General features: G+C 31.2%; 1 protein-coding gene across 3 annotated transcripts in view; it reads right to left on the bottom strand.

The window, feature by feature from the left end:
• The window catches only part of Lmpt (four and a half LIM domains protein limpet), a 123,122-nt gene that overhangs the window by 61,775 nt on the left and 49,248 nt on the right, over positions 1 to 12,099 (bottom strand). Inside the window, exon 2 of one of the 3 annotated variants that reach the window (XM_085195778.1) lies at positions 3,169 to 3,486. The exons of 1 other annotated variant lie outside the window; for it this stretch is intronic. In XM_085195778.1, the coding sequence (XP_085051904.1) occupies positions 3,169 to 3,350 (182 nt within the window). In that variant the 5' untranslated portion in view covers positions 3,351 to 3,486. The remainder of the gene's footprint in view (positions 1 to 3,168; positions 3,487 to 12,099) is intronic. One more of the 3 variants, XM_085195779.1, reaches the window with a different exon arrangement.

Genomic DNA, 12,099 nt, shown 5'->3' with positions numbered 1-12,099 from the left:
GTAATAAATATCGCTTTTTGTATTTTTTTTAATCTAATAAGTGTGTGAAATCTTTACATGTATAAGATAGCTTATAGTACATGTAAAGATTTCACAGGAGCAATTTGAACTCATATCCACTCATGTTTCATAGGTATCTAAGGAACTACAACGAAGTAATATTACACAGTAAATTAAATAAAAAAAAATGAAATTATTCCATCAACCATCAATCCTTGACTTCGACCTTTGGCACAATCTAATGGAACGCGCCACGCCAAGCCCACTAGGCATGCCATTTACTTTGCATCTGTTTCAAAGCTATTATCGTTTCTTCGCAGTTTGCAATGTCTGTAAATATTAACATTGGTATTGCACTTTACCGGGCATTTAGCTATTACGAGGGCCGTGGGTTTGATTTATTTAATTAGAGAGATGCTATCAGAAAAAGGGATATCGTGTATTAAATATATTAATATTTAGTAATTAGTGACATATTTTACAGAGCTTTTCGGGGTAATCGTGTCGAAGTGGAACAGCGACTGACTTTTGTTAAGGCGATGAATGTAGATTCGATCCCCGCACGGGGAAATGATTGTTTACATTTCCACGCTCTGGCAAAATAAGACCCGGAGTTAAGTTACAACACGCAATGTTTCGAATTTGGGTCCAAAGTAGAGAAAGGATTTTAAGTGACATTAGTTTCTCTCCGTCTATTCTGCTGTGCGTGCAAAGCGTGAAGCTACTGTGCCATTTTACTTTCATGTTGATCACTACATTAATTGATACTAGACAATAACACTCGGTCGGCGTAAGACAAAAGAAATCAAATATTTTTAAATAAAACACCAAACTATAAAATGTGTTTCTTAGGAAAATATTAAACATCAAAGGCATTTAAAAATAATCCATTGTGTTAGTTTCTGTAATTCATGATATAACGACTTTGACATAAAAAAAACAAAATATCATTCATTTTTATTATAACGCAAACGCAACGTTGTGGGTTCGATTGCCAATCATGAATTTTCCGCTATAGTAAGGCAGAGCGCAGCGTTGAGTTACGCCACTCAACACGCAAAAATTCTATTTATAGCCAACAGTGGAGAATGAAGTTGACATTGGGTTTTTTCTTTTACCGTGCTTTTTGCAGGATAAAGCGTGAAAGCAAAAAGTGTAGACGATCTATTCTGTGTGACTTCATACTTAGAAAGCTGGCCTATGAATATAAATATTTACAATTTTTCTCCTATTCTGAAATGTAAATATAAACTTTTCCACTACTCTGTCCGATTTTTTATTATATTTATCAAAACGTCAGTTACACTAACTAATATAAAAATAAAAACTTTTAATTTTTTAATGAAATTTGACTAAAAATATTTAAAAAGCAGACTAATTATTTTGCAACTGAGTTTCTAATTCGGTTTAAAAGTTTTATCTAAAATGTGTAAAAATCAAATATCTAATTGTTTGGAAATAACTACTTAGTAGTGCCTATCAGTGTTCAGAAATAGATATTTGGCGTTTTTTTACAATGATATTTCAAGACAATGTAAACTTTTGAACTACGAAACAAAGCTTTAACAATACCCAGTAAAACTTTATTTCTAATAAAAAAGTAATTTACATTCTTGATTTATAAACGTATCCGAGTAATCACCGGTCTCATTACGCGCAATGTGTTGAGTTTTATGTTCCTCAATTATTACCAGAGACGGGTCTCGCCTCGTGGGTGTTTTTCGTTGTTACAGTAATATTTGAAAAAAAAAATGTTTTAATGACTAATTTAAAACAATGGGAATTTACGTTTAGTTATTAGATATTTACATATAGTTAACAATACAATACAAATTAAAGTAAAATTTTGATTAAGAAAACTCCATTCTCTATTTTCCACCTGAATTCGAGTCAGGCTTATCAAGGCAGAATTATCAAGCTGAAATTAATATCAAATATCCATATCTACAGCAACTTGGAGCACAGGAATAATTAAGCTCAACGCAATCAAAAGATACGATCGTTTATGCATCGTTTTTGGTCCATTTACAGGTACAGCACTTCCCGTGTAGGTTACATTTATGAAAATTGGCAAGAAAAGAAAGCAAAGAAACTAAAAGAGATCGAAAACGGAAATGTAAGTATATAATAGAAAAAGTTATTATCAATTTATACCATTTAAGACGATATGATGATATTTTAATCATCAAATTAATAATTAAATTAAGAAAATAAATCATAGCATTGAACTAGAAAAAAAAGTGTACGTGAAAAAGACGTAGGGAAAATTTATCTGCGTTACCAAGTAATATAAACAATGGTGTGTGCTGGTTTCCTCAATCCGATCGGAATGGGCGATGATGGCAACACTAAACGTTTTTGCGGGCATTAAACTTGGCGCGGCCGGTCGTTACTTTATTGATACATGTTAATGAGATATTAAACATTTTTTTGTCGTAGATTTCTTTTTTAGGTTCACGCTTGTTCCTAGGGAGCCTAGCGTTGTAATCGTTATCTCGTTCCCCACTTTGCGTCCCATTGTCTATATTCTGCTTGATTAGTAGCAGGACTTGACGCTACGATTTGGCTACTGGAGAGATGAAATAAGAATAATTTTAATAATTAAACTTATTCCTTTGCGTGGGGATCGAGTTCATAAACATTTACAGTCCCACTGGGCCACGTCAGTCTCATTTTATCTTAGATTTATTAGCTTCACGCTGTATTCTGCTGATTTAAACAAAAATAGATAAATCGTAGATGAAAGTTAAACAGTAAGTATATATATTAACATTAATACAAATAATCTATTTCTTATAAAGTTGCAATGTGGAGAACGAAATAAGCTTAATAGTCCTGCTCTTTGCTTTTCTCGTAAAATACTTCACTCATAAGTTGATTAAATTCATCTCTTAAAATTATGAAAAATTAAATTTGTTTTATTGTAGACACGTGCAAAAGTTAAAAAAAACATTTAAGTACGTTAAGTCAGTATACCGTTTGAGGAAGTATTTAATATTTTTATATCTTCGCTCTGGGAACGTTGCAAAGCGCGGCGTTGATGTCCGCCACTCAACGAAAGTTTTTTAATAATAGTTCTCAGATTCCCTCAGCCTATCATGTGCAGGTACTGCGTGCAGCTAAATAATAAGAAAAACATTAATAAAAAACATAACTTTAATTACTTACCTAATAACCATCTCCAATACATCTTCTCTCTCAAACACCTTGCAATACAAGTGCAATATCTTCAAGCAGCTGTACCGGAGACCAGTCCAGGTCAGTTCTGCTGATTTCAAGGCTTCGTCCCAGGGGCAGTTATCGTGTCTCGACAGGCAGAGCATGCCGTCGTGGGTTTCCGTTGGAGGCATTTATTCTTTGGTATTGAGTGTTTTTTTTATGAATTTTGGTTTTTAATCAGTCTTTTATTTTAATGGTGATTCATGAAGAAATACAGGTTTGACTAGTTACGAAAGTTGTACGTTTTTGCCATATCTATTTGTAGATCTAATATCATGTAATTATATTATAATATTAGCTTACTTTCTATTTGTGTTAGGGGTTTCAGTTTTATATCAATAAAAAAATGTTGCGATGGTTGTTTTTTTAAGTTTAACGCATTATTAAAATCCTATAACAATATTTTAATAAGGAAATTTACAGTTCCTTAACTGACGTACATACCTACACATTATCTACATCACAAAAAATAACGAAAAACATTTGAAAGGTAAGAATTTCGCACAACCACACGAACCCGTATCAAAATTTTAGCTTTATTTACACCGAGTCGAGCTAATGTCTATATACGGTAAAAACACAAGTCTCGGGGTAATTGCTTAAACCTTCAAAGTATAGTTATTTATAATGAGTGGCATCAAAAAACTGACATTGATGATGACGGACAGGGTTGTATTTGTTTACAAAGTTGTTGAAAATTACTATAGCTTCACGCTGTATCCCACAGCATGGAGGGCAGAGAGATCCTGGTATTAAAACACTCCGTTCCCACTCACTGCGTAATTTTCGAAATAGGATATTAGGAGGAGGAACTCGAGTCTCGGCGTTGACGTCGCGTTTTGTCTTGTTACCAGAGCAAGAAAATTAAAATGGCTTATTTCCCCGATTGAGAATCGAACTCACAACCGTCGCGTTTACTGCTAGGCGCCGCCGCTGTATCGCTAAGTCATGTTTTATTAAATCTAGTTGTAATTACTATTAAAAAAATACACGTGAAATAAATTTTATATGACAACCCTAACGAATTTACCATGCCGGTTTCATTAAATAACCAATTAAAGCTAAGTATGCTTCTGTAAACTTGTTACTATTCTTCTACTCGTATATTACCAATCAAGCGTATAAATATCTGTTTAAACATTAAATCAATATCTAATCATAAAGATAAAACGAAATATAGAAAGATTTTTCAATTTCGCGGTGTTATCCTAGTGACCAAACACTTCACACTCCATAGAATTCGATATTTTGCGAGAGGAGTGATACAACTCCACGTCACGCTTCCTCTTCGCGTTCTGCCAGACCAGAGATATACAAAAATAATTTATTCCCCTGGGTGATGATTCACAACTATGGTGTGCACAGTTGACGCTGGCCCACTGCGCCATGACGGCCTATATTGAAATTTGATATGCTTTATAGTTCTTCATAGCATTTAGTCACTACTAAATAGAAATTTCAAGGCACTACAACTAGGAACCCTTATAATTTAGCAATGACTCATTAGCCTTAGTTACATCTACACCTGATAGTGACGCCAGCGCGATTAGCTGTGAACCTGTGCATGGGTCTGACTCAATGTGATGTTTATAGGTTCAATTCCTACATAGGGGAATATTTATATAATATATTCATAACACAATTTCAAAAGGCAACACTTTTCGCAATTGTGTAAAACTTAAACCTACGAACTCGTTAATTCGTAAATTTTATTAATTTATCTTATTTTATTTCAAGTTATTATTGATAGTAACAGTGAAAAACAATTTGTCAAGACTAAAAATCTCGAAGAAACCCAGGAAACCTACGAACCTCGATTAGCTTAATAGATTTTAATAGCTCTTAATCAAACGCGAATACTAATAAAAAGTATTAAAGCACATCATGCCTTTTGAGATGAAGCTGGCTGGATACGGCTGGTACCAAACGCAGTGGAGTCAGGAAGTTCCAATTTAAACAATTCACTGTTGACATCTATTGTTTCTGAACTATATTCGCCTTAGTGTGAAGTCAGATAAACAATTGAACATGTCTAAAGTAAATATGTATAATAGTATCATTTTTTAAATAAAATTGTACGAGTAGGTATATGAAGAAAAAAATAATATAGATATAGATGTAGAAAAAAATATTTATAAGGTAAATAAATTTGATTTGTATGCATATTTTTTGTATATATATACAAGTATGAACGGTTCAAAAATAAAAATAAATGCAATATGTTTCTTACATACAAAGGAATCTATACTAGCAATAGAATTTGTTTGGTTGAACTCACTAATCTCTGGAAGTAAGTCCTAGAGATTACCCGAATTCTGCGGGCATTGCTTGTTGAGTGGTGAAACTCAAAGCCAGGAAATATTTCATTTCCTCAAGTGGTAATCGAACCCACAACCTATCGCATCTACAGTCACACGCTTGTGCCCCTGCGCGATGACTGGCCTCAATATCTACATGTCACTTACAAACACACATTTTATTTCATTTGTTGAAGTCCGTTGTCTTTATTGTATAGTCTTTGTTTGTACTTTGAGTTAATTAGGATAGCGCAGCTTAATTTATCCGTACAGTACCATAACGAATTAACTTAAACTAGAACGAATTGGTTAGACAAATTGAACAACAGTAATAAAAGATATGCAATGTGCATTGCACAATTATGTCAATTATGAGCTCACATAATATGAATAAATTAAAAATATTGATTTCCTTTGCGTTTTATTATAGAAAATGGTATTGACGATCTAGTTTTGTTGGTTATACTATATCTTATAAAACAAAGTCGCTTTTCGTGTCTGTCTGTTGTTTCTAACTCTTCTTCTTCTAAACCACCCAACGGATTTTGTTGCGGTTTTCACCATTAGGTCGAGTATTTTTCGTAGAAGGTTTATATATAGTTTATTATTTGTACATTCTTATGTAAATTAACATAAATACGATAAATATGAATAAAGTCCTACCCGTTGAGACACTTTCGCGCATGCGCTGCTTTAATGGTAAGTACTACATAAAATAATAGAATAGAATAGAATATACTTTATTGCACACATAAAAGAAATATATAGAAAGAACAACACAAAAAAAATAAAATAATGTACTGGAGTATTGTTCCTCTCAATGAGATCTACAAAAAAGTCCGCGACGGCATATTCGTATCTTTTAAGAATAACATGTAGTGATAATTTTTCTGTCTAAAAATAATAATTTCAATATATTTTTTATTGTGAGGGATATTTTTCCATAATGGTATTAATCCCTATCCTTTAAAATACTTTATTAATTTTCTACGTTAAACGAAGATAAAATTTGCTTTTTACACAATTTCGAAATTGCGAATAGTTTTAGAGAAAAACGCATTTAATTGTTGACACATCACGTCGTTGACACTTCAGCTGTATCGACTCAAGTTTTACTTATGCTTTACTCTCAGCATATAAATAAGTATATTAGTTACGTTGGCCACTTAATGTAGACCAAAGCTGTCTTTTACTGTTTTTCATTTTAATAAGTAATTTAGAAGTTGTTACAATATCAAAAAATCCTTGCTGCGAAACGGCTCGCCACTCGCCATGCGTCCGCCGCGCCCGCCTGCCTTACACGCATCGGTGGTTCAGTGATAGAATGCTCGCCTGCCAAGCGGGCGGCCCGGGTTCGATTCCCGGCCGATGCATATTATTTAATTTTCCTCACAGGCAGCCACGTAGTGCTTGCTTTTCATCAGGGACAGAATACCCTCTTCAGCATTAACCACAAGCAAAAAAAAACCGCCTGCCTTTATAGCATCGAAGATTTAGATGCGTTTGCACGTATTGGATAATTGGAGTTGAATGTATTATTTCAGCGCGATATATTTTTTGTAGTAGTTATTAGTAGGTAGGCTTTTGTTTAGGTATAATTTCTTCCGTTTAAAAAAAGTCATTTAACTATCTAAAAATAGTCATTTAAATATATTTTATTAAGTACTTGAAAAGATTAGTAGCACAGATTTAAAATTACGGTACCTACTAAAAAATCCTTGCTGTATAAACCAATTGGAAAATCCTTATTGAAACTACGAAAATGCGGGTTGCATTAGGGTTTAATTAATTTTCACATTATCTTAAGAGCTTTGGAAACATACATTATATGAATAATCCAGTAGTAAAAGCGGGCGAAGCCGCAAGGGGGTCGCTAGTGACAGTATAAGTATAAGCGGTGGTGGTGACTTTAGGTATTTTTATTAGTTATTTCTGGGTCTAGTTACACTAAAAACAACATAGCATTCCCCCATTCCCCGATGATAATAAAATCAAAGATTTTTTTACTTTCTTTTAAGAATAGTTTATTTTACAATTTATTCGATGACACCACCTTAATTTGAAATAAATTTTTATGTCGCTATTATAAAAACGGAATAAAATATTTATTGAGTAATGACTCCTAAGTACCTATATACGTATAAATTATATAAAATTCTCAACAATAACTGTCTATTTTATAGCATGACTCTAAATATATTTTTCTCATTTTAATTTAATATTTTTTAAGTTAAAATTATTTATCTTAGTTTATTAACCCTTTCTTACTTTTGTTATAATATAGGTTATTGTACGGATGTAGGTCATTTACAAACATTAGTAGATGCAGTGATGTAAGGTTTCTAGCATTAGGCACAGTAAAGAACCTTGAAGACGTCCATTGTTGTGAACTAACGACATGTAATCTTATTTAAAATGAAGATTTATTGAAAAGATATATAATTATTAGAATAATGTGTAAACTTTAAATATATTTTTTCTTTATTTTAGAAATTTCCTGTCAAAATAGTGTTAAATTAATACTTAAAGATTTTTGGTTGCTGTTAAAAAGCACTGGTGACACTGTTTAAATCATCCTAATATACTTAATACTTATTGAACATTTTTTAATTTCAATTCATTTAAAGCGCGGCGTTGAGTTCAGCCACTCAACACGCAATGCCTGTTACGCAATTTATCAAAGATTTACGTTTGGGAAATAGGTACTTCTATCATAACTTGAAAACTATGTATTAAAAATATAGATATATATTAAAAACAAAGATAAACAATACATAAGAAAATAAACCTAAATGCTTTAAGCAATGCGAAAATTATATGTTTTTATTATTATTATTATTACAATTTAGTTTTACTTTTACTTTATCATAAAATTAGATATGACCGTATTGAACCCTAAAAAGTAAACAAATTGGTAACAGTTCAACAACAAAGGATCATAAATAAAAACGTTTTCATTATCTTTTGATTCTTTTCTGTTTATTTATAATTAAATAGATTTTTGAACGTTTAAAAAATGTTAAAGATAAACAAATACATCAAAACAAAAATTGTGGAATGTTAACGTATTATAGAAATAATAAAAATTTCATTCGTTTACTACATTCTTTTTACGTTTAAACCATTTAACTTTAAAATTCAATAAGGTTTTTTACAGTTTCTTATAGCAGAGTAGGTAAAAGAACCTAGTGTTACAATTTACTTTCCATTGGAAATCGAGAAACTTCCTGTTGATTGGCGGAACTTAACACCGCTCTTATTGGTGCTAAGACAGGGAAATAAAAATAAATCATTCAACGAGTAGGCATCTAAATCACAACTATCTTCAAAACAGTCAGTTGACGATGACTCCAGTCATTATTATGAAGAGTAAGTGTAGTAGAAAAGGTCTTAGAGACAGTAATTCATCAGTATCGCAAGTCTAGGAGCATATTGATCATGAAATAGTCAATTACATCGAATAAAATAATTGTCAACGACATTATAGCACCATGCCACACGTTAGCTATAAAGACGGAAAAGATATTTAATTAAGTCGTGTTTATGGGCGCGCTGTGTATAAATATTAGAACAATCAGAAAATAAAGCTTTATGTCAGGGAGGGGTCGTGACTGATGCTTATGTGGTGGTGTGACATTTTTTATTGTATTATCTGTATTTATTGTCATAAGTATGTTTAAGTTATTATACCTACATATATTTAATATATTTTCTTTATTTAATATATCTCTAAACTATATAAATTATTTTAATGCAATACGACAATACAATATAATTCTATAATTTAGTTTTAGACATGATTATTTAACACAAGCTGTAAGAACATTAATCCATCATTCAAATTTTAGGAATATAATAAACATACTCGCAACACACAAACTTTTAGAGTTTTTTCACAAAATGCTTCTACTTACGCGGCGTCACATTATTATGTTTAAGCTAAACTTATTAAAAAGTTAACTTGTTGTCAAACTGACACTTTGCCCTCGGGCGCGCCAAGAATAACGTCACTTTGACATGTCAAATTACTTTTCAGCTTATGATGTTTGACAGCACAATAGCTTTTAAAGACAATGCCTATATTAAATTTGTGAAAGCGAGCGATTTCCGACCAACATCGTTCGACGTAAGGTAACAAATGAGAACGCAACTATTTGTCTCGAGATAAAAATTGCAACTAATGCTTCTAAGAATATTTTAGTATTAAAATTTTAAATTGATCGTTAACAGTAAATGTGGTTGACCGTCTTTCAATAGATACATCAAATTATGTGACTAAAATTAGCCTATTACTTTTAGAAACAAAAAAAAAACATGTGCATTAGATTTTAGATACTTAAATATAGAAAATATATTGGTAGCTTGACAAGTCTGATAAATTTTAAATAAGGCTTAGTTTTTATTTTGTCTAACAGTTGTTTCTTTTTAAATTAAAAGAGATTCCGGAGAAATAAAGGATGAGCAAAGAATAACTTTTTTATGCCAAAAACTACTGATAGAAAATTGTAAATATAAATTAAAGTAAATATATCTGGCAAATGCTTCATAACGGAATGTAAACAATTCCGTCACGTAACAATATCGTTAAAATAGCTTTTGTAATTAAATATCCCTAAAGGAGTCTTATCTTTTTTAGATTATATATGTAGGTACATGCCTCGAGAATGCAAGATGCCTACTTTAAAATGTTTAGTTTTTTTTAGCGTCACGCTGCATCCCGCACAGCAGGGTAGGCACGGAGAATCTAGTGTTAAAACACTCCGTTTTTTTGATGACTTGATTAAATACCTCAACGTCAATAAGCAATTCAAATGTTGTACTAACATTTGGAGCAGTGTCTCGGTCTGATCTATATAAAATTACAAAAATACGTATTGTAAGTACTGCAATTCCGTATTACCGTATAGAGTTACAAAAAAAAATTAAAACTTATCTCTCTGTCACATATTATCATAAAGTTACCTGTCTCCAGTCGTATAAGTAATAGAAAGAAAAGTTCATATAATGGGCATGTCTTTGTAATGCAAAACTACGAGTCACGAGTATTACTCTAACGACATGTTTGTTCCTAATGCTATGTCAATATTTAGTTTTAAACCGTTTTGTTATAATTGGAAGAAGAATTATATGTTTCCAAGAACCCTATTTAATTTATAAATAATAATTTGGCATGTAAATGTTTGAGCATGATTGAGATATTTAATAAATGTTATATTATAACTAGCCACCGCATACGGCTTCGCCCCTTTAGTCATATGATGATAATGAATTCTCGAGCTATCTCTGCACATAGGTGCAGTAATGTTATATAGCCTATGGTTTTCCTTGATAATTGAGCCTAATATATAGTGCAAAAATATTTTTACAATTCGAACTAGTAGTTTGTGAGATAAGCGCGTTTAAGCAAACGAACGTAATGTTTATAAAATGTATAAGTATATGTACATAGATACGATGAAGAAAAATTACTAAAATTAGAAGAAATTTATGTATACTCTCACTTGATCCGGAAATCGAATTGATTACCTTTTTGTAGAAAAAAAAACGATAAGTCCGGAAGTTTTATAAAAAGACCTTTATCGCGATCGTATTTAAGCATAAATTTATAATATTTAATTAATAAAAAAACACTGCATAATTTTCGATAGAAACTACATCTTAATTAAGATAAATATCGAATCATATAAATATTGCACCCTATAATTAAAGCCTATACTTACTAATTATTTATACATTTTCTTATGTATAAATAAGTAATTAGTAGGTATATAATTGCAATCCTTGAGCTCATTCATATTTTTTTACTACACACTTCGGACTTATTCCAGTTCATAGAATTCATTACCTTTAAAAGGATGTGGCCTCAGACCGTATTTAAAAATAGATATTATTTTACGTTAAAACTGTCATAATCGACTGGAACAAAAAGCTAGTGTATATTTCTGATCCAGTAATAGCAAAAATATACGTTGAAACTGTTGTTATACAATTGTTTACTTTTAATGTAATTTATTTTAAGTACAGTACTTAAAGTAACCAATATGTAAGTAGGTATAATAAAATAGTTCTTATATTTAACGATAAATCACTGTCATGGGACAATAATAGTTCGCTTTATATTGAGATAACTTTAAAAATTTATAGCAAAATAATGATAAGTTGCTAATATAAATACGATTTTGGTTTTGGCATTCGGCCAGAAAATACGTTAGGGTTGGAGCTAGTGTTGCCAGACTTTTCGTATTTCATGAGATTTTACGTAGGTACTTTCCGATTTTTAACTTTAGTGTATCACCAGGTTAATTTCTTGTTAGAGTTAATATTATTTCGTGTAAAAGCAATAAAAAATTAATTATAGCTGAGCAAAATTAAAATAAATAAATGGCTGTTTTAGTTATTGTAAGTTTTTTTTTTCAAATTATTTATTGAAATCCTAAAAAAATAATATAATCTGGCAATCCTAGCCAGAACCCTAAGAATAAGTATATTCTCGAAAAATAAAAGTATTTTTTATGAAGCAAAAGCAATTGTATAAGATTTTATTACACATATGATAAGATAGATTTAGAGGCCAACGTGGCCC

This window comes from Heliconius melpomene, chromosome 13 (genome assembly GCF_056956725.1).
Source record: "Heliconius melpomene rosina isolate 202511_hmr_F chromosome 13, ASM5695672v1, whole genome shotgun sequence".
NCBI lineage: Eukaryota > Metazoa > Arthropoda > Insecta > Lepidoptera > Nymphalidae > Heliconius > Heliconius melpomene.
The sequence above is the reverse complement of the archived record's forward strand: the minus strand, read 5'-3'. Positions and strand labels throughout refer to the sequence as shown.